The 23,435-nt window shown below is 44.3% G+C and overlaps 1 protein-coding gene across 1 annotated transcript in view; it reads left to right on the forward strand.

Annotated features, from left to right (window-relative positions):
- The window catches only part of FNDC1 (fibronectin type III domain containing 1), a 74,560-nt gene extending 52,034 nt beyond the window's left edge, over window positions 1–22,526 (forward strand). Inside the window, exons 13-20 of the mRNA XM_049801629.1 lie at window positions 36–194; window positions 2,220–2,450; window positions 4,927–5,035; window positions 13,440–13,519; window positions 16,153–16,182; window positions 18,153–18,314; window positions 19,684–19,806; window positions 21,272–22,526. Coding sequence (XP_049657586.1) covers window positions 36–194; window positions 2,220–2,450; window positions 4,927–5,035; window positions 13,440–13,519; window positions 16,153–16,182; window positions 18,153–18,314; window positions 19,684–19,806; window positions 21,272–21,387 — 1,010 coding nt within the window. The 3' untranslated portion in view covers window positions 21,388–22,526. The remainder of the gene's footprint in view (window positions 1–35; window positions 195–2,219; window positions 2,451–4,926; window positions 5,036–13,439; window positions 13,520–16,152; window positions 16,183–18,152; window positions 18,315–19,683; window positions 19,807–21,271) is intronic.
- Window positions 22,527–23,435: the final 909 nt, after the last annotated feature.

Raw genomic sequence — 23,435 nt, forward strand, 5'->3', positions numbered from 1 at the left:
AGCAAGCTAACATTTTCATCTTGTTTCCTCTGAAGACTACGAGTTTTTTGAGAGTACTTTGCCACCAACCACCACCACGGTCACCACCACTGCTTCTACGACGACAGAATTGGAAGTTGTCTACCCGGAGACAAGTGTTGTTGGCACTGGCCCTGTGTCAGAATATGATATTGCTGGGAAGAAACGGTTCACTGGTAAGGATGTCCTTTGGTTTATGTAGCTTACTACTCATGCTGCAAAGAATTCTTCTTCTAGCAAGGTCAGGCCTTAGGCTGAGACCATTGTGCAAATATGTCCAACAGACTAGTGTGTGGTCCTTGTAAGGACTGCCACCTGGGAAACCCAAACAGCAGTACTTTGTAGCTTCAATGCTTGCATGTCTATGTGCGGACCCACACCGGTTTTGTTGAAGCAGTGCAAACCTCTTTGTACTCTTCTCAGTGTGAGTGCTCTGCTTTGTATTCTGCATTGTGTTCAGTTTAGCTGAAGTCAGTAAGAGAGCAGGTGTGTCTACTCTGGTGCCCAGTTCAGCTCAACTGCATCATTTTAAGTTTACACCAGTAGTTCAATCAGTGCAAGTCTCCGTGTAGGTGTGCGTCTTCCTCTGGGGGACCTAATTCTTTTCCACTGACCCATGGAGCTCTAGTGATTTCACCCACCTTGCACAAGCATGTATGTCAAAGGTATGCTTCAAAGTCAAGGGATGAATGGTATTTTGTATACAAACTTTCCAAAAAGTAAAACCAAGAGAGGTAAATTTGACTTTGCTCTTTGTATCTTTGCTCTGTAGAAGGAACTTGGTGAAGGAACGCCCAATACATTTACATGAGACATGAGGCTGGCTCCTGTGTACGTGAGCCACTCAAGTGTGTAGGTAGGTGTTGCAGCTCTGACTTCGGAGCTGCTCTGCTTCTTTGTCAGAGAAGCAGCTGGGGGCCAGACCAGAGGGATTTGGAGGTGGTAGGGCACTGTGTTCCAGCTGCCACCCCAGGCTGGTGACAGTCCCCCCTGCTGCAGCCCTTTACAAACCTCTGGCATTTGAACTGAGGTCAGGTCAGCTGCTGGCTCACCTGGCATTTCAGATGGGAGTTTAGGGGATGGAGAGTCAGCTTTGACTCGTCTTGCCTTCCCTTCCAATATCCACAAACTTCACGTGGCTTAGAGTGGAGCTGTGTGGCTGGAGTAAAAGATTTGGTTTTATATATGCCAAGACTTTTTCCAGTGCATCTTCAGTTTCCCTGTCCAAACAATTTCATGATGTTTCTATTCGGCTCTCTCACTGACAGTGCTTCTTGATTCATTTAGCTGGAGAGGCTAAAATTAACTTCATTGCAAGATCTGGAAAAAATTCCTTTAGGGCATGAAATCCAATAAGATAAACCAAGAAATGTTAGTTTATGAACATTTCAAGGCACTAGGGAAATAATATTACCATTTCAATGAATTGTATTATTGCAACTGAATAAACATTTCCAAAGCAAGTTTTATAGTCCTTACTTTGAATGTTACAGTGACTTTTAAGGCAATAAAAAGATGGTTTAATCTTTTCCTGAACTGAAGTGCAATTCCAGTCTGTATAAAGCCTTTAAAATAGAAGTTGCAGGTTGGGAGCGCATGCCTCAAGGTAGGGACTCATGAATCCTGGTCCCTTAGTACCCAGGGGACCACAGCAATAACCCCTTCGTTTAACCTGGTTGGACTTTACCTTGGAATTACTCTTCTTGTTCCCTCTGTTGTTTCACTCAGGAAACAAATCCTGTTGCTTCAGGATGTTTGTGTAAAAATCAACCACTTAGACCTGTAAAGTCTTGAACGATCTAAGGCCCTGGCAGGGATCTGTTCCCACGTGTGGAAAGGCAGAGAGTTTGGGTGACATTTTCACCCTACCTTCCGGAGCAGCTGGAGGTAGCATGCGGAGGGTCCTGCAGTCAGGCTGCTCTCTTCTGCCTCTCGTAGCAAAGGCGATCCTTCTGTCTTTGCATAATTGGGTACAGTTGCGAGCCTGGGGTAGACCTGGATATTGGCATCCCATTCCCCCAGCTCATCAATCAAATTGAGCGCGAGCCACGCTTGGTTGGCAGCAGTGAACTGTCTCTGGGCTGGAAGGTGAGGAATTTAAAAATGTATCACAAAACTTGACTGGAAGTTGCCAGCCTGTGCGCTACTCTGTGGTACCTACAAGCTGCTAACCAAACGCCACCCTTCCCTGTCTCTTCCAGCTCCTTATGTGACCTATCTCAACAAAGATCCAGCAGCCCCCTGCTCCTTGACAGAGGCTCTGGAGCACTTCCAAGTGGAGAGCCTCCATGAAATCATCCCTAACGACCTCAGAGAGAAAGATCTGCGTCCCCTGAAAGCCCCTCACAACATCACTGTCGTGGCAGTCGAAGGCTGTCACTCCTTTGTCATCGTGGACTGGGCCAAACCTGCTCGAGGAGACATGGTCACAGGTACTCTCCTGAGGTTGCTCTCCTGATGGGGTGGTGGGGAAGGGGCAGGTTTTCTTAGATGACCATTTTTACCTTAAACTGAGCCAGTGGCTCATGAAGTTCTCATTCCTCTGCAATTTTCTGTGGGAGGTGAGCTACTTTCTGAGGGATGAGAAAGGTCCCTCTGTTGTCCCTCAGTGCCAGACCAACCAGCCCATGTTGGTCTAGATGTCTCAAGATTTTGGCGCTGATTTTGTGCCAGCAGTTCTGAAGGCACTTCTTCTTGCTTGGATGGTAGCTGTGATAGCACTTTGCTCAACTGAGCACTTCTGCCCCCAGGTAGTGCCCTCAGCTCCACTGCAGGCACTTCCCAAGCTTGCCTTTGGAGCATCTTTCACACCCAGCTTCAGTCTGCTCCAAGCAAAGGTGGCTGTGTGGCTGGGGCTCATCTGGGTCTTGCCTGGCTGTGAACATGGCTACAGGAACAGTCTGCCCGCAGAGGGGCTTCTGGCTTGGCGGTCTTCTAGCCTGCTTTTTTTGTAGGAAAAGAATGTTCCAGAGTCAATTATCTCCAGGGGAGTCTGTAGCCCAGGCTATGCTTACTTGTTTTGCTGAAATTTTGCTCAAACATCAGTCTGACAAGCAAGGTTCAGGGATGGAGAATATGTCAAACAAATGTATTAAATTAGATCTCCTTTAATGTCTTTAGACCTTTTGAGAGCCAGATTGAAGCCCAACTGACTTCAAGAATGAATCTCAAAAGTTGCTGGAAAAACACTGGAGTAAATAACCAAAGTATTTTAGAAATTAATCAAGCCTTGTTTGTCAGTGGACCCAAAAGATCTGAAGTAAGCATTGGAAAAGGCCACTGCTTTGGTGCTAATGTCCAGTTTTTGAGGAGCCTCACCCAGCTCTGTGGCTGACAGCCGTGGCAGAAGGGTGGGAGCTGGTGGAGCCGAAGCAGTGATAATGGTCAAGAAGGGAGAAGGTGGCACAGGCTATGTGGTGTCTGTCCCACAGCATGTCATTCTTCAGTGCTGTTGTGGTGGGTTGACCTGGTTGGGTGGCAGGTGCTCACCAAAGCTGCTCTATCACTCCCCTCCTCAGCTGAACAAGGGAGAGAAAATATAACAAAAGGCTTGTGAGTCGAGATACAGACAGGGAAAGATCACTCATCAGTTACCGTTACCGGCAAAACAGACTTGACATGGGGGAAAATTTGATTTATTACCAGTCAGATCAGAGTAGGATAATGAGAAATAAAACCAAATCTTAAAGCACCTTCCCCCCACACCCCCCTTTTTCCTGGGCTTAACTTTACTCCAAATTTTCTCTACCTCCTCCCCCCCAGCAACACAGGGGGACGGGGAATGGGGGTTGGGGTCAGTTCATCAACATGTTGGCTCTGCTGCTTCATCCTCTTCAGGGGGAGGACTCCTCACTCTTCCCCTCCTCCAGCGTGGGTCCCTCCCACAGGAGACAGTCCTCCATGAACTGCTCCAACCTGAGTCCTTCCCACAGGCTGCAGTCCTTCAGGCACAGACTGCTCCAGTGTGGGTCCCCCACGGGGTCACAAGTCCTGCCAGAAAACCTGCTCCAGCGTGGGCTCCTCTCTCCACAGATCCGCAGGTCCTGCCAGGAGCCTGCTCCAGCGCGGGCTTCCCGTGGAGTCTCAGCCTCCTTCGGGAACCCACCTGCTCCGGCGTGGGGTCCTCCCCGGGCTGCAGGTGGAGATCTGCTCCACCACGGACCTCCCTGGGCTGCAGGGGGACAGCCTGCCTCACCGTGGTCTTCCCCATGGGCTGCAGGGGAATCTCAGCTCCAGCGCCTGGAGCATCTCCTCCCCTCCTTCTGCACTGACCTGGGGGTCTGCAGGGCTGTTTCTCTCACATGTTCTCACTCCTCCCTCTGGCTGCCGTTTCTGTGTGTCCCATAACTTTTTTTTCCTTCTTAAATATGTTCTCCCAGAGGCACTACCACTATTGCCTTGGCTGGCAGCGGGTCCGTCTTAGAGCCGGCTGCCATTGGCTCTGTCAGACATGGGGGAAACTTCTAGCAGCTTCTCACAGAAACCACCCTTGTAGCCCCCCACTACCAAAACCTTTCCATGCAAATACAGCTGTTGATTCAGTACCTTACTGAGCACAGTTTGTGTGCCTTTTTTTTATTTTCAAAAAACCCTGGCATTTCTAAGTATATTAGTTTCTGCACAGTCTGTGTATCACTTAAAACAGTGAATCTTTTTGCCTTCACTGTGTTTTAAATCAGAATTCACACCTGCGTACCATCTTCTGATGTAATGCTCCATCATTATTAGCTAATGGCAGGAAATTCTTGCAGCCTGGAATTTTCTAGGAGAGTTAGGCATTGAATCACTTTCATATTCAAAGATGCTTCCACTCCTTTTTACCCATAAAACCTACCATGACACCTAGGGTTATCATTTATTTCAAATTTATTTAGAATCCTCACAACTATTTGGTTTTCCCATTTACAGGCTATCTGGTTTACAGTGCATCCTATGATGACTTTTTAAAGAATAAGTGGTCAACCAGGACTGCAGGGACTACTCATTTGCCAATTGAGAACCTGAAGCCCAACACACGGTACGGATTTGATCCATTCTTTTTCAGTTCTGTTAGAGAAGTAAAACAAATTTTGAGAATTGTCAATCATTTTTCTTGGTCTTAGTATAAATATTTACATCTGATCTAGATTTTACTCATTCTGTTTGACAGCAAATTGGTTTATAAACTGCCCAGCTACTTACATGATATCTTTACCATATTAACCCTGGAGCAGGTGACTGTGTGTACACGCATGTATGTTTGTGTATCTAAAAACGTATATCAGTAACAGAGAAAATCTTATTTTCAAAATGCATTTTCTGGTCTTATGCATAACTGAATCAATTTTTTGGGGGGAAGAGTATACTGGTGTGGCCAAGATTTGATACCCAAGGGCTGGTGGAGAGAGGTACCACTCTCTGGTCTGTTTTTGCTGACTGTTCATGAGTTGTGCTGGAAGAGAAGGCTTAGTGGTATATAATGAGGCTGTGGCAGTTGCTCAAAAGTCAGTTTGGCAGGAACTTAAAGATCTTTATCTTGAAAAAAGTCTCACTGAAATGGCAGAAAAAGAATGCATGCTTTGCATGATATTGGAATAATTCATGGCAATTGGGTGGGAAGTAAATGGCCACAAAGGGACTACATTAAAATTACTTCTTTTGACAGATGCTTGGTGTCTGTCATACTTTTCCCTCAAATTCTGAGTCTGAAATACTTTTGTAGCTGCCTTGGGCTAGGTGATTGCTTTTCACGTGCTGATGACTACAGTCTCTTGGACATGGGTGGCAGGTGTTGGTCACATATTTGGTAATGTGGGAGATGCACTGGGACTGTGGGCTGGGACTAGCATGCCTCACTTGATGATGAGCTACAGATCAGAGCATCCACTCCTAGGACAGGCACATAGGGTTTGTGCCAGGGCAACACACAAGAGAGAAACAGTGTCCCCTAAAGTCTTTTCTTTCCAAGTTGATTTATAGATGAAGGTTAAAAGCATTTGAGTGAGAACCTCAACCTAGAAAACAGATAATTGTTTGAGCGTAGCCTTCATCTAAAGTCTTAATAGATTAAATAATGAGATAAATAAATTATGAAAAATGAGTGCAGTGTAGCATTTGGGTCTCAAATACGACCAGGCATATTTTTTCTCACCACGTTACAGTGCTTCTCTGCACAGCCCTGGCTTTAGCATAGACTCACACACGCCTTGCCCCTGCAGCTGCTCCTGCTGGGCCTGAAACACCCAAGCACCAAGAAATCACAGTATCTGTTAAGAAGTGGGTGCTGCTCCCCTGTCTCCTCCCTGGAGATCTCCCTCCAACCAAAGAGTTCTGAGGACATGGCATCTCTTTGGGAGAGCCAGCGCCGGAGCAGCTTCAGCAGTGGTTCCTTAGGCAGGTGCACCAGGGACATGTCCACCAGAGGACACCTGCAGCATCAAAGACCTGGGAAATTAGCAAGCAAAAGGTGTATGGAGAGGCAGGATAAGCACACACAGGACACTCAAAGAGTTAAAAAAACAGAAATAAGATGTTACAGGAAAAACTTTGTGCCATCTTCTCCTCTCCTGTTCTGTCTGCAGTGCTGTCAGTCACACACTTCATGAGGCTTTTTCTTACATATCCAAGAGATAAAAAAAGGCAACCTATTCTGAAGTTTAATAATCTAAACCTCAGTGAAAGTCCTTTAGAGTGGTTCATGGTGCATTAAAGCAATATTACTTGCACAGTAGAGAGCTGCAATTGTATGCTCTGCATCTGCTAGTGCCCTTGTTACAAACGTATGGAGGGAGGTATGGGGCACAGTTTATCTGTGGGTTTCGCCTGTTATAACAAGATGGAAGAGGTCTGAGATCTCCTAAACTCTGTTCCTAGATAGTGAGGGAAGTGGATTCAGCCCATCCCGCCTTTGTACATCCACGTCCTTGTGACTTGAGGACACCTTTTTCCCTAAACCTCTCTCCTCCTGCCGCTAGTCCCAGTTCCTGCCTCCACATCCCAGAGTCCTGTAAACCCCCAATCCTTTTATCCTTCACCAGTTTTTGCTCCTCTACTCTCACCCTGTCCCCCACACAGGCCAGGGAGGCATTGCCTGTGTACCCAAGCTTCCCCTGGCCAGGCTCCTCCATCTCTTGCTTCTCTTCCATTTCTACCTTCTAGCTGCAACTCCTCACTTCTTCCCTGTCTTTCACTCAAGTCTCCCTCTCCTGCTGCCCCAAAGACAGTGGCGAAGGCCAGTGTGCCCAACATCTCAAGGACTCCAAGTCACCAGAAAAAGCGGTTGCAGTGAAAGCACCCAGGAGCCCTGCAGCCGCTGTCCCAGCCACGCTCGGTGCAGGGGAATAGGTGGGAATTGAGCTGCCAACCTGTGATACATCTGCTGAGACGTACGTTAACTCCAGGCTTCAGAAGGTCACAATTTGACTGTATTGGAATGGAGTTTTATAGGAACAGCAAGGTTGTAGGTTCATGCATCTCCATGAACCTAGTAACTCCCATGTCGAATATTACGGTTCTGTTTCAAGGTAGGGAGATTCAAGCAAGTGCTGTTTGTTTTAAGCATATTATTTCCCCAGCATCTTACTGAAGAATGTTATAACCCATTGGCCTCTGTCGTATGCTCTGTGAAGGCAATAAAGGCTTCATGTGGGGTCTGTGGTCGAGAAGGAGCATTCTTTACAACAGAGAAATTGTGTGTATCAGCCAATCCTACTTACATTCTCCAAATCTACAGAGTGGATTGATTGCAGGTTTTTTTGGTCTTAAAAATAACTCCCTAACCACTGGGAAAAGACCCCTTGCTAATTAAGAAAATATGGCGTGAAATCTGAAGTTAGCCTAAAAAATTTGTGTTTGCTTTGTTAGTGCATTTTGTGAGAAATATCTGATTAAGTCAGAGTTACTGTATGCAGATGCTATTGACTGCTGGGCGTCCCATGAGGGGCTATTGGTGGTGCAGTCTTGTGGCATGCATGGCATATCAGAAATGAGAAATATCTGGCATCTTGGCAGAAGTCAGCCCCAGGGAAGATTTGAAGCTGTCAACATGTCCTGGAAAAATCTGCCTGGTGTTTAGGTTTTACAAACAAAACAGAAGTCTATGTTTAACCCATGTCATAAGTTTTCTTCCGAGGCCTGATCTAACCTCCATTTGAGAAGTGGAAGTTTTTCCATTAGCAAAACTCCAGTCAGCTTCAGTGGGCACAGGAGCAGCTTCCTTTTGACGTGTGAATGTAAATGCTAAAATAACTTTAAACCTTATTAAATCTTAAGAACAGCAGCTTTGACAATGTCCTTTCCCTAAACTTAATTCTCAGCCGTCACAGAAGACTGATGCAGAGGGCTGGACAGCATCCACTCAACCACTAAATGCAGGTTCCCGCAGCCACAAACATAATCCTTGTCATAGACATTTCGATGTCCTTCTTAAGTATCATTAGGCTTTTTCCTGCCTTTTTGCAGGAAAGCTGTGTTAGTGCCTGGTGGAAGTCTCATGACTTAAACCACTGTCCTTTACCACCATAACTCCGTGTCTTATTGAATCTTCTTCCCTGTCCACTTGGGTTTTGTTCCCTTGAGGGACATTTTGATCCCACAGTACCAGCTACCAATTCCAGTGTTGTACAGAACATTTCATAGGAGGTTCTCAAAAATTTACTCAAGGCTCACAACTGCAAACAGAGCCTGGATCTTCTGGCTCCGGGGATCAGATGCACCAAAAATTTCTGTTTCCTCTCCATATCTCCATTAAAGCAAAGCCACAATATGTCCAACAAGCAGCATCAGCCACAGCTGGCTGCAGTGTATCACCAGAGCAGCACAGAAGAGGTAAGATGTCAATGAAGCCCTTGTCCTGTGCAAGCGGTAGACCTGTGTGGCACATAGCTACCTCACATGAGCTGTGTAGGAAGCTCCTCTTCCAGCTCTGCTCTGGTGTCTTGTTATAATATTTGCTGTAAACTTTCATGACAGATGTAGTGCTAGGCTGTTTTGGATGGAAGGAGACACTTTGCACTAGCTTGTGAGCCCGCAGGCAGCTGATTTATGGGTTTTTCTTCTGGAGGTGCGGTGCAGTTGTAGGAGGGGGCCTCTGCTGCCCTCTCCACGTGCTCGCGGGAGGAAACCTGCCCGTCCTTCCCAACTCCCTCCCCTTCATCCACCACTTGCTGGACGTTGGGTCTGTGGGGTACCACCACACCGCCTCGTCCCCCCGCCTTCCCAGGCAGCGCATGTCTCTCCCTGCCAGACACCGGCTCCGGCACGCCGGTTGCCCTCCGGCGAGCAGCGGCCGCGTGCTCTGTGCGTGCCCTCTGCGCGCCCGCCCTGGCTCTCACCCAGCTCCGACGGTGGTCCAGCACCACCCGTCCCACCGTCCTCGTGGCTGGCACACGGTTGCGGTGCTGCGGCTCCTGCCCGGCCACCTGCAGCATGTGTGGACTGCGGCACGGGCCACCGCGTCCCGCGGCCGGCGGGCGTCCCGCCGTCGCATCCTGCCGTGGGATGGGGCACGGGGCTGGGCGTCCGTGCAGGCATGCCTTTGGAGAGGCCGCAACAAGGATTTTACAGCTAGCTAATGTTTTTTAAAGCAGCTGCTTCCCTAATTGGCGTGCTGAGTGATTATCTCACTTTGTGGCTGCGAGTGCCAGCTATTTAATTCCAACAGAAGGGAGACACCTTGAATTAAGTCGTAAAATCAAGTGACAGGTATGGTGATGTGATTAGTCATATCGTCTAAATGAATAAAAATACTACATTTTCATTGCCCCATTACAGTTTACTATGTCCTTCCTTGACATGTCAGTGGAAGTGGTATATAAAATCTCAAAGGTGGTTTATTCTTTGGAGGAAAAGCTTTTTTTTTCTTGTCTGTATTGAAACTTAACTACGAACGGTATTGCATCTGTTGCAGTTGTGATTCTTCTGTGCCTATTGGTAACAATTCATTGCAATTCTGCCTAAGCAAAGTGTAATCAAAGCACAATCAATGTATATATTACAAATTTTTTTCATATATTTTTGTGGTGAAGAACACTTGAGTTATGCTGATCTGAGAATTCCTGGCAAATTCATCAGCTGAAGGATTCTGACTAATGAAAATGTCAGATGCCTGGACCTAGAAAGGCTTTGGCAATTTCTTTTTTATTTGTCATGTCTGAGAAAGAAATATATCCTGACTGCATTATTTTATTGACATTCTTAGTACAGCAATTATAGCATCGTCTGTGTTTAAATCACAGGTCAGCAAGTCATGAGACCTGGCTCTCTTTCTGGCACAACTAGAGGCTTCTTGTGTACATAAAGGCTTAGGAACTAATTTTCCAATTTAGCAAAGAGAAATGTGCTCAGAACTTCATCGCTGTTTTTTCCAGACAGTCAGGCAGGCAGTTTGAACAATCGTGTCCCAGACAGGCCTCTATGTACATAACAGAACCCCTGAGCACACAGTTGCCCTGACTGTGTAGATAATCAGTTCCTGCATTACGCATTAGGTACAAAACTGTATGGTTTTCCCTACTTAAGTAGGTGCACAAGGTTCTTGGGCTGCTCACTCCTATTTCAGATGTGGATCATTGGACTTACGTACCTCATGGGAATGTTTTGAAGCTGGCATTAATACACACGTATGAAATGCATTGAAAGGGTTGCTCAGAAGGTGCCACTGTGGTATCTGATCATGCCTCTTTGGAAGCAGTGGGAAGTCAGGCATCCGTATAGATGTTTTCACTATGCTTTGAAGCATTATGGAAAAGATGTGGGCTGGAAAACATTTTTCTCCTGCTCTTCTGAAGTAGTTACGCCAAGCGCTGGGCTAAGTCAGTACAGCTTGGTGCTGAGTTGCAGCTGTTTTGTGAGCCAGAGTGAGGGATTGCTGCCCTGTGTCCCATCCCTGTGGTCAGCCTTGTGCCACCGGCCCCTGCCCTGATCCAGGTGGAGAAGGTGCGAGTGGGTGAAGAAGGTGTGGATGGATGCAGGTGTCCCATGAGAGCGTTGGCAACTCAGGGGATTAAAGAAGTGCTCGGGCTGCCATGCTCTGCTCAGGTGGCCAGAAGTAGAGGAGCACACTGGAGGCTTTTTGCCTCCCCTCTCCTCTTTCTCTAGCCATGCTAAACCCTCAGAAGCTGCGGTCAAGAAATCAAGGTCAATAGTTAAAACCACGGGCAAATATTTATGCCAGCAAGAGGACTGTGCTAGGCATGAGCAAAAAGCACAGCCTTGCTAGATTTCGCTATTTAACGTGCTTTCTTTTTGCCACAGTGTGTGTGTCTTTTAAAAGAAAGCCGTGAGTCATTTGTGAGCATTGTATAGTCGTTAATTACAGGCAGAACAGGCTACAGAAAGCAGGACTGGAGCTGGTTTCTGGTGTCAGCTGTGGGACACAGCAGGGACGGGGGCACGTCCCCCACGCAGGGGTGGGAATGTGTCTCGCAGAGGGTCTGTCCATGCATGTGCTCCAGGTCTGGCGCAGATACGAGGTGAAGCTCGTGCCACAGATGAAGCCCAGAGTATTTCAATTCCTGTAGCTTCCACATCAGTCTCACCTAGAGGATCTGCCTGTAATTTTTACGGAGTGAACAAGATAGCCTGGCACATACCCTGGAGATAACCGTCTTGCTTCATGGCAAAACCCAGTGTTCACATGACTGCCACCCTTCTGCTGAAGAAGTGGGTGTTATTTGCACATCTTTTCAGCCTTTTCATAGAGATCAGTTTGATTTTGAGACGAAGCAGTTCACTTTGCTTGAAAAATGATGTTCCTTTTAATGAAAAAAGAGATTCACCTTTGCCAAAGGGCTGGTTCAGCCGGATCCCCTCTGATTTATTGTTGTGAATGATTTCACGTGTACTTGGCTGGGGCTTAGGCTAGAGAGGGTCCTTTCAGGAGCGACCTCCGGGCCCTGTTCTGTGGCTAAGTCCTTGAGGAACAGATACGTCTGATGGTACAAGAAAGTGTACATGGCAAAAACTGAGTGGCAGACTAAAGCCAGCAAAGTTCCTGCAACAGGATTGTGTTGAATTTTCCTGCTGCAGGCTAGGCTGTAAAGCATGAGCATCTTAGGTGGTATTAAACCACGTTATGCTTGTACGTTGCAAGGGCTACTGTCATCTCCTGTGGACAGAAGGGAAGAAAGGGGAGTGAAGTTTTTAATACGGATAGTGTCCATGCTTGGTGCATAAACTGCGCCAGGTGGCAATAGCTTCTGGGGACATCAGGCCGCGTTTGCTATGAACCACGCCGTCTCAGCCCAGCATGGGCCATGCAAGCGGAGCAGCACTGGCAGGTTTCTGTGCAGGGTGGGGAGAGCTTTGCCACCAAGAGCAGGCTGATGGTTTTAATGGGGCAGGCTCACTTTCACCAGCTGAGGAGTGTCAAGCCTACCAGTTGGGTGGGATATTGCCATGGGAGGTAATCCAGCGCTCAGTGGCAACCAGCCCTACAAGTAAGCATTTGCGCTGTTATGTGGGTCACGTATGGAGCTTTTGGAGATATCTACTTTTGAATGAGAGGCTAAATCAAGATCCAAATGCTATGTGGATATTCCAGAGGTGCAGTAATTTTTTTTTTTTATATTATTAATTTCTTTACAAGAATGAAATTGAGCAAGCAGGCAAGAAAGGAAAACCTAAACTCAGGCACTTTGAAAATGCTGTGCTGGAAATTTTTACAGTAATCTTCCATTCTAATTGGTTTCTGCTGGACTGGATAAAAAGATAAAAGGAAAAGAAGAAAACATTAATCTGGGAAAAAAATGTCAAGAGTAGACATCAACTAAAAATCATTGCATTTGGAAATGAACTAAAACTGTGCTTACACATATTCTTCTCTAAGGGTGAGGATAATTTTGCTTCTGTTGAGCAAAGAATGGAGGTCTAGTTGTGAGTCATGTGCTTCGAGTTAAGCATGTGATTGAAATACTTTGGGGGAATCAATAAGGCAACATGTGAAGCTTTCTCATATTACTCAAGTATTGTGATCTTTAAAGCTGCTAGAGTTTTTACAGAAGGGTCAAAAGCTTAGCTTCTGATCTCATATAAAGCTGATCCAGTTTTAGTTTGCGGTTTACACCACTGCTTTTGTAGAAGTTAATCTGGTTTAAAACTGTTCCTGAGATCAGAATTTAATTTCCTTGCAACTTTTTCTTTTAGTCTATTGTTATTGGTTGTTTCATATAAAGTGGATGTAGTTGTGTGTGGTTTTTGGAAGGGGGATGATATAAATAAATGATCCAAAAATATGCATGGAAGCAATTGCAAAAAGGAGAAATTTGTCTGTAACAGCCAGCTCGTATCCCTGCTTAGTATCCAAATCCATTTAATGCAAAGGACACCTGAACTCAGTGGAATTCTGCTGGTTTGATTCTCATCCTGTTTTAGTATTATTTATAATTTAGCCATTGCAGTGGAATCAATGTTTTAGTCTTATTTTCCTTCTCTTTTTCTTTCAGGTATTATTTTAAAGTCCAAGCAAAGAATCCCTTTGGTTATGGACCTGTTAGTTCTTCAGTCTCATTTATCACAGAATCTGGTACGCTTTGCTTTTTATTTTCATCTCAAAATTAAGTTCCTATTAACAGATGTGGCAGGGCAGTGACTGAAAACAGAACAGTAATAATGGTGATTATCCTGAACTTGCTGCTTTGAGATTTTTTTTTTTAGGTTAATTACTTGTTTTCAGTAAAGCTAGGGAAATAATACGCACTCCTAATGCCCCTATGAAAATATAAGTGATGTTAAAGTGACCTTCACAGGAAGAGGAAGTTGAATTTAAAATAAGAAAGACTACTAATGTTCAACAATACAGAAGCAATGGGAAGTTTAATGTCTTTGATTGATTGACCAAACATTTAGTAAATTAGCTTCCTAATTGTGAACAGCTGAACAGTTGGAAGTGGTTGTCTTTGGAAGAAATATAGGAAACAATTGTTCCATCAGATGGGCAAAAGCTCTCTGTTCTTTTTTTTGACAAGGCGTGCTGCTCTTTCACAGGGCTAATAGCGCATTAAAGAGCAACGCCCCCTTCTAAAAATAGTACGTTACAGGAGCTATTTTTACCCATTTCTTCTTCTTCTTCTTCTTCTTCTACTTCTTCTTCCATTGAGCCAGAGGCCAATGACTCCACTGAATAATAGAGGAAAAATGTTTCAGTCTTTATTTGAGCGAAAGGTCTGCTGTCTCTTGCAAATTTTACCCTTTTCACAACAGGGGGTTTATGCAGTCTCTGCCTTTGCTCATTTGACTTCACCCTGTAGTTCTTGCTTCAGAACTATGGAAGTCAGTCTTCACAGAAGGGAGACAAAAATGAAAGATAAGTAAATGGTCCTGCATAACATATTCAGATTTCTTTTTAAAGGATTAGGAAGCTCAAGTATAAATCCAAGCATAATATTTAACATTGGACAAATAGGACAGTGTGCCCAGGTGGCCAAGAAGGCCAACAGCATCCTGGCCTGCATCAGAAATAGTGTGGCAGGAGGTGGTTGTCCCCCTGTACTGAACATTGGTGAGGCCGCGCCTCCAGTCCTATGTTCAGTTTTGGGCCTCTCACTACAGGAAAGACATTGAGGTGCTGGAGCATGTGGAGCACAAGGCTTATGAGGAGCGGCTGAGGGAACTGGGGCTGTTTAACCTGGAGAAGAGGAGGCTGAGGGGAGACCTCATCACTCTCTACAACTGCCTGAAGGGGGGTTGTAGTGAGGTGGGTGCTGGTCTCTTCCGTCAGGTGGCTGGAGATGGGATGAGAGGAAATGGCCTCAAGTTGCGGCAGGGAAGGTTTAGATTGGATATTAGGAAAAATTTCTTCACTGAAGGGTTGACAGGCATTGGAACAGGCTGCCCAGAGAAGCGGTTGAGTCACCATCCCTGGAGGTATTGAAAAGACCTGTAGAAGTGGTGCTCAGGGACATGGTTTACTGGTGGACCTGGCAGTGTTAGGTTTGCTGTTGGACTCGATGATCTGAAAGGTCTTTTCCAACCTGAATGATTCTATGATTCTGTGCTGTATCTTGCAAGAAGTTGATTAGCTGATTAGCTGGCTGCCAGTGTGTGGGCCTAGTTTTCCCACCCAAAATCAGCCACCTTGTGAGATTTATTTAACAGGCTAAATCCACCAAATTTAAAGTTTTATTTGCAGCACTGATCTTTCATTTCTCATGTGGCCAAAGGTGGCTTTCCAGCTGGCACAAGTACAAAAGCAGTTGCTAAATCTAAAGCCAGGTGGTATAGTTACAGTGATGAAATAAGTCAGAAGAGAGAGAAAATGCTAGTTCAGAGGGCTCTTCTAGTGCAACTGAAAGGTTTGAGCTGATGGGAATATTCAGTAAAGAATGGCTTCATAGGTTCAAGCAGCTTATTGAAAATGTTCAATCTTACCACTGGTAGGACACTGAAGAGAACAGAAAACCATAGTTTTCTTTCATCAAACTGTAAAAACTCCCTGGAATTTTTCTTCCCCATCAATAGACAAGCATCATGCTTTTTCTTCAGGTGTCTCCTGTACCATAAGGGCTAGTTAAGAGATGACAGAAACTGCAACGTAATGAATACAAGCTAATGCATTAGATCATTTTGTTTTGTTATCCTTATGCCACACCTATTCCAACCTTCTTTATTTAGAAGAAAAGAGTATTTCAAGCAAGGAGAAGCTCCTGCAAAAATTCTGCCACTATGACAAAAAGAGTTTAAAATGATAAATTTCACATATTTTTGAATAGCTCTAAACAACCGTGCTAAACATGATGGATGTCTGAGACTGAGATTGGTGTACAAGATGTAGGTTACGTTTCCCTTTGGAAGGTAGGCCTGCAGGTGTGACTTACACTATATATATTCAGAAACTGTTCTACTGCTCTGAAGATCTTCTGAAAAGAGGAAATCTGTTTCAAAGCTGTCTTTAAACTTTGATACTAATCCAGTAGGGTTTTTACAGTATCAGAATAAATATACAATCCTGTGGCAAGTTTCATCAACTGAGAAAAACAGTGGAATAACAAACACTCCTTAGCTCTGCAAATTGAAAAGACATATAAATCACAAATTCATGATGTAGCTAAAGGCAGTTACTCTGCAACTGACATTCTCTTGAGTGACACTGTATGTTTCATATTATAAAGCAAGGTTTGGAACAAAATATTAAATTTTTTATTTGTTTCATTCTTCTAGACAATCCCCTCCTCATTGTCAGACCACCTGGTAAGTCTTATTCTGCTGTTTCTTTTATGAAGCGCATAAAACCTGTGCAAAACAGTTACAATATAGGCTTTAGAAGCATATTAACTCGCAGTTTGAGTTACAGTTTTAAGCAGGAACAGGTAGTAATTCATTGTGCTAATTCACAAAACATTTTCTTTCTTAGAACACCTTATTCTGGTCTTTGAAAAGAAAATGTGTAAAGATATGTCAGAATAAGCACTTGATTTTGGCCCATTTTTTGGCTGGTGCAACAGCTTTAATTGCTTAGTAATAAGCACTGAACTACATTACTTCTGTATCTGTGTCCTTCTGTTGCCTGAGCATAGCTTGAACAGCGGGATCAGGTTTTCCTATCTTTAGCTGTTATGCTCATCTGTACTACTCATCATGCCTTTATAAATACTAAAAAATTCAGGAATTTCTTATTGACCTGAATGATATGCCACGAAGCTGCTGAGCTTGCTTTGCATTTCCAAATTTGCAGTAAGCCAATTCAGCCCCTAATCAGAAGAGCTGATTTCCTGGTGCTGGGACCAACCTTGCCGACGTATGTTGGTAGGGTAACCCCAGGCGGCACGTGCTCTTGGAAGAGATGCTGGAAAAAAGACCTCATGGTTATTATGCTCTGTCAGCTTTCCTAAGCAGTTCAAATGGTTGGTTCTGGGGCTTTTTGACTACATTGTTCATGAAAACAATGTCCAGTGTCTCGCTTCCTTCTGTGTCTTATTACGCTTGTTAGTCTGGTTTTTCCGTGTCCTCTCAGATGTCTCTGATGGTGCGCGGATACTGCAGAGCACACTGCGTCTCTGGCGGTCAGGGTGGGAGGCTTCTGAGAGTGGTGGCCTTCCCATGTCCCCAGTCACCTTCAGGTTTTTTGCTGTCAGTTATTTTGTGGGTCTGTTCATGGAAAAGGGTTGTTGGAAGGCGATGGCTTTTGTGCTTGTAGTTTCTGCTTCGACTGGACAAAGTGAAAATATTTTTGTGTGGCTGCAGTAGTAGACATAAGATAGACCAAAAAGAGGTGGCAGAGCTCTGGGAACCTGTGGAAATGAAGAGCTTCTGAACACCCAACGTAGCTCTTACAGGACATGCTGAGTTTATCCTTCATGATTTTTGGAGGTGGGCAAAAGTGATGGACAAAAGCAGACTATTCACAGCAATACAGCTGCATTCAAGAAATAGCTAGTTTATTGTTTTATTCTAAAAAGAAAGCTATGGCCAAAATCCTGCAATCCTTTCACCATGTGACTAATTGTGTAAAGTCAGTCCAGTTACATTTGTGTCCACACCGGTGGAGTTTTGAGGATTGCTGATCAGTGATTGCTTCTCACATGCAAGCTTTTGCAGGATTTGGTCCATGTGCCTAGTGAGAGGGAGGAAGAATGACTAACAGAAAAAACTTTCAATCTCATTTGTAAACCACCTCAAAATAGCACAGTAAAAGCAGGGCTTTGTGCTCTAGCTATAGAGAAAAATAGCAGTTATCACATTGGAAGCTTTTTGTGTAATTCTATATACATTACTACAGCAGCAGTTTCAAAAGAAATTATATTGTCTTGGTTAGTATAAAGCAAACATTCAGGTAAGCCAGTAGGAATATTTAGTCTTTTGCAATACAATTAAGCAGTCTCCTCTTCAGCAGTGCTCTGGACTTCTCTAGGTAGAGAAGGTGTCTGACTAAAACCAGTAAGACTGTTTGCTTAAAACTGTGATTCAGTACATGAAATCAGATTTTTTAATCATTTTAAGTTATTATTGTCTACTGCCTAGAAGGGATTTAATGAAGTCCCTTGCTTTTTAATTTTTTTTAATAATATTTGTTCTTGAAGAAGTATTTCTGGATATAGAAAAGTCATGCATTAATCTGCTGCAGCATCTCTTGTAAAATGTATTATCAGGTGTTAACCTCAGCAAAACTCAGACTGAAATGCTGAGGTCTGTCATTAATATCAATTTTTTTTTTCTCCAAGGTGGTGAGCCTATCTGGATCCCATTCACTTTTAAATACGACCCCACCTATTCAGACTGCAGTGGCAAGCAGTATGTGAAACGAACTTGGTACCGCAAGTTTGTAGGAGTGGTTCTTTGCAACTCCTTAAGGTACAAGATTTACCTCAGCGATGACCTGAAAGGTACGCACCAAGATTAATTTCCTGATATACGATTACTTGTCATCTAGCTTTCTTCACCTCATCTGTGCAAGAATTGTGTGATGTCTGTCTGGGAGTCCTTCTCTTGAAAAGGTCCAATGTGATAGCCAAGCTGCCCTGCTTTTTGCATTACGCTCACACCCTGGGCATTAGCTTTTAAGCAGAGCTCTTTAGACAGAGGACAGGAGGAAGTTTCCCTTGAAAAGCCTGTGTGTGTTTGTATCCTGAGAAAGCAACGTGCTTTGTACTGTGAAAACAAAGTGCTGCTCCCCACACGTCTCCCTGGGAAGTCCCATGCTTGCTCCATGGGCAGGTGAGCCCCTGCTGCACACAGTCCGAGAGAGCAACTCACCCGAGATCCCCAGGGCAGGTCGAAGTGGGCAACACTGAAGGAAAGACTGCTCTTACAGTGACTGGGTGAGCAGTACTCCTAAGAGTAAACAGTAGCTCTTATATGGGTGTAGTTGCTGAGACATAATGAAGAAAATTTTCCATATTGTTGATCTGGGGTACTGGGTTTATCTCAATGGCTTTTCAGATTGTGTTACTGTGTTATACTTATTGCAGTGCAGGACATGGACCTGTTAGAACAAGTTCAGAGGAGGGCCATGAAGATAATCAGAGGGCTGGAGCACCTCTCCTGTGAAGACAGGCTGAGAGAGTTGGGGTTGTTCAGCCTGGAGAAGGGAAGGCTCCGGGGAGACCTTACAGCAGCCTTGCAGTACCCAAAGGGGACCTACAGGAAAGATGGGCAGGGACTTTGTACAAGGGCATGGAGTGATAGGACGAGGGGTAATGGCTTTAAACTGAAAGAGGGTAGATTTAGATTAGATGTAAAGAAGAAGTTCTTCACTGTGAGGGTGGTGAGGCACTGGAACAGGTTGCCCAGAGAAGCTGTGGATGCCCCATCCCTGGAAGTGTTCAAGGCCAGGCTGGCTGGGGCTTTGAGCAACCTGGTCTACTGGAAGGTGTCCCGGTCCATGGCAGGGAGGTTGGATCTAGATGATCTTTAAAGTCCCTTCCAACCTAAACCATCCTATGATTCTATATTGAAATGACCGGTCCAGTTGAAATTCCCTCCACCTGTCACCTGCAGTGCAGAGAGTCCATGGACTTGCAAAATGGGGACTATTCCTTACTGACCTTTAACCCATTTCTCTTTTCCATAATTTCCCCTTCCATACTGCGAAGGTAACATTCTCCCTGTTTCCAGCCACTGATTGTTCATTGGTAATACTGTGTTTGTCACTGTAATACTTCTGCTTTCTCCTATGTGTATTTTCCTGGTGGTGAAGAGCATCCCAAACAAAAGTAATGCTGAGTCAAGTAATCTGTCTGTATCACCCTTCAGATACCTTTTACAGCATCGGGGACAGCTGGGGAAGGGGTGAGGACCACTGCCAGTTTGTGGATTCGCACCTGGACGGAAGAACGGGACCTCAGTCATACGTTGAAGCCCTGCCCACCATCCGAGGTACAGCAATGGGGGAGTGGGTTGCTGGCCAGGTACATGTCATCCCATCCATACGATTAAGGGGTAGGCAGCAGAGCACAGCATGGGGGTCTTTGTCCATGGCTGCTGGAAGCTCTCTGAGGAGTCTAGGTGATGCAGTAGGTGATGAGGTAATGTTGTACTCAGGCCTAGCTGACAAGTTATGAAAGTCCCAGATGGCCTTGTGGGTATTGAGAGAGACAGAAAGAGAGGGGCATGTAATGGAAATAATTCACAGGAACAAAATGCAAAAACAGAAAGAAAAAATTATATAGGTCTATGAAACCTTTCTCCTAATTATAAGAATTATAAGACCTGCCTCATTGAATCGAGGTGCAAAAACTCTTCTACATGCCACAAAGAATCAGCTACATCTTTGCAAATACAGCTTTTGCAAATGGTTTCTGGCCATTTCATTCAATGCAAAACACATAGGAGTATGTCTAGTGACTTAAAGTCGGACTGCAGGACTTTTATTCTGACCTGGTAGATATCTCCCTCTGAGTGAAAATTCTCACCTTAAAGGAGTTCCTCTGAGTAAACTGCTCAGCCAAGAGGGTGATGGCTTGCTTCACAGAATGGACCCAATCGTGAAAGTCAGCTAATCTTTTCAATAAGTCTATTGAATTAAATTATTCAATTGGCTTTAATGGTTTCCATGTTAAATTATTTGTTGATACTCTTTTCATGGTGGCGTTACCAGGAAGAAACGTAAATAGTCACTGATATTTATACATCACTGGGAAGTACTGCATTTCTCAGTTCAAAAGAGGGATGATTAATCCAGATGTGTATTACTAGGTCTAGGAGACAGAGATAGAGAGCACACAGAAGTTATATTATTGGCACCAGACTTGAGTTTTTCAGATGTTCCAGTGCACGAGCTATGTGGAGAAGAATGCTGCACCTCTTCTAATGCTTTAACCAGTCACATTCTTTCTGAAGGTGAAGAAAAAGGGGGAGAAAAGGCTTAACTCCATATTTACTGCATGAAATGATACCTTTTTGTTTTTGTGAAAAGCTGATGTTTGTTGATAGTCTCTTGAGCCCTATGAGATAATACGATTTGATGGTATTTTTTGCCCCAGAGTCCTTTGTATATTTAAACTGGCTTACAGACTTCATAAACAGAACTGAAATATATCCACCTTTTGAAGTGAAATGCAGAAGCTCTTTGGCACACCATAGCATTACACAATAATTCAAGAGATTTTGAACAGTAAAACCAATCAAAACTACAAGAAATACAAAAGACCAGAGTTTAATGATTCAAGAAAGATCTAGGACAAATACCAGGGCTAGCAAATACCCTTTTGACAAAACTCCCTACCAAAAAGCTTCTAAGTTTTCATTTGGGCTGTGGGATTAAGTCTCGCTGCCTCTGTTACTTTTGTTAAATTACTATGTCTTTGTTTTGAAATGCAAACGGGCATTTTTCTCCTGACAGGGTATTACCGCCAGTACCGCCAGGAGCCTGTATCGTTTGGACGCATTGGACACACAACACCCTACTACTATGTTGGCTGGTATGAGTGCGGTGTGCCCATCCCAGGGAAATGGTAGCAGTCTGCTTTCCTGTCTTAGGCAGACCATGCTTTTCAAATGATTTCTACCAGAGGACTGTGAGCAACTGATTCGGAAAAGAAAAAAAAAAAAAAAAAAAAGACAAATGAGGCAAACCAGTGAAGACCAGCTGCTCAAGAAACCCTCGTGAAGCCAAACATGGTCCCCCCTTTACCAGCCTAAATCTGTGGTGCTGCTTGATTTCTGCTTGGAAGTGGCAACAGGATATAAGTTCGGAGTCTTACCTTCCTCCTCTGGGTCTTTAAGGCACGGAGAGGGGGTTGCAACGTGTGCGACCTGTGAAAACTAGAACTGTATTAGCCATGAAAATTTGGAAGTTTCCTTTATCTTGCAGGAACGACCTAAGCATGCTGTGCTTGCTTAATGGGATGCTAAACTGTTCTTTGCTGCCTGTCAGGGCTCCCCTATGCAATTGTGCCATGTAATTGGCCACCCACCAAAGGCAATATATTCTCCTGAAGACTTACCCTGTGGGCTCACCCACTGCTGGACTAATCACCAGGTCACAGTGTAAATTCACTCTGAGATATATGTATATCTATATCTATATAAATACAGTACTGTACATCTGCAGAAGTACTGCTTAGAGATGCTGAGATTTTCTTGTTCACTAGATAAATATGGTTTGAATTTTTATGTAAAAGGTGCTGTTAATTCTTTGAGATATTACTATGCGCAATATATTAACCAAGGAAAGAGCTGTATTCTTCTTGTGAGTACTGTTGAGCTAACATTTGAATTATTGATTAAAGACCCATGCCCCACTTCCTTGGTAGCCTTTGGACTGGACATTCAATGGGAATCTACCCCTCTATACATGTTAGAGTGGCACTGTATAGTCCAGCAAAAACACATATTCAGCAGTTTATCAGCACGACTTAAACTTTCTATCCTTTACTATTTAAAAGTTTTAGTGCAACTTTACTTCAATCCATTCTCATCTTACTTGGTATGTTATTTATTCCTTGTCAGTACCTTTCACTTCACTGTGTGGAGGCATGGGATGAGTAACTTGCAGATTAGAAACTGCTTTTAACTTATTTGCCCTCCAAAAAGAAGCCCAAGCCACCAATACAAGAGTCAACTAGCAGGAAACTCATTTGGCTTTGGTCCATCCTGGGTACTTCTGAAATCTCTTCCATCCAGACCAGAAAGCAAAAGCCGACATGGATGAAAGGTATAATGATGGCTTTTTTAGCAGACATTTGGAAGCTTGCAATAACATAGGATTTTAGTAGTCCTTCTGGGAAATCTAGCATTAATGGTTTACTCGGTAACTTTCATGGTCTTACCATTTCATCGTAGCATCTCATCAGCCTTTGCTCTTGTTAGTAAGACACACACACCCCCCCCCTCTATTCTGACAGCACAGGAGAGTTAGCAGCATACCTGGGGGACAAATCTGGTCTCTGGTCCATCTCTCACTCTCATTCCAGCTTACATGTAGTGTAGGTCTAATACCTTTTCAGTTGCTTCCTGTAGTTACTGTAAATTGTATGGGGACAAAAAAGGAACTAAAGTGATTAAAAGAGCATTTTGGTTTTCATGGTGATTTGGGTTTTAACATTTTAATTGTTCTCACATGCTTTTGCTTCAGTACAGTGCCAAATATATGGTCTTGAAGTATAACTTTTTTCCCTAATAAACCTATGATACATGGTTCCATTTCTATTTCATCCTTTCTGGTCATCTGTGTCAAGTAATCTGACAAAGTGACAAATTGTTAGCTTTCTAAAGTCTTCCTTTGGACAGGAGTAGGTGTCACCTTTTTCTAAGGGCCTGGAAGCATGTGAGTGTGTTGTTCCCTTTCAAAGGTGGTTAGCAGCCAGCATGGAGTTACCAAGGGCAAATCATGGCTGACCAGCCTGAAAATATTCTTTGTGGAGATGACTGGCTCTGTGCACAAGGGGAGAAATGTGGATGTCATTGGCTTTGGCTTTTGTAAGGTGCTTGGCATGGTCTCCCACTGTGTGCTTGCAGCCAAACTGGTGGGATATGGCTTGGATAGTTGGGCTTTAAGGTGGATG

The sequence above is a fragment of the Accipiter gentilis genome, chromosome 5 (assembly GCF_929443795.1).
Source record: "Accipiter gentilis chromosome 5, bAccGen1.1, whole genome shotgun sequence".
Lineage (NCBI taxonomy): Eukaryota > Metazoa > Chordata > Aves > Accipitriformes > Accipitridae > Astur > Astur gentilis.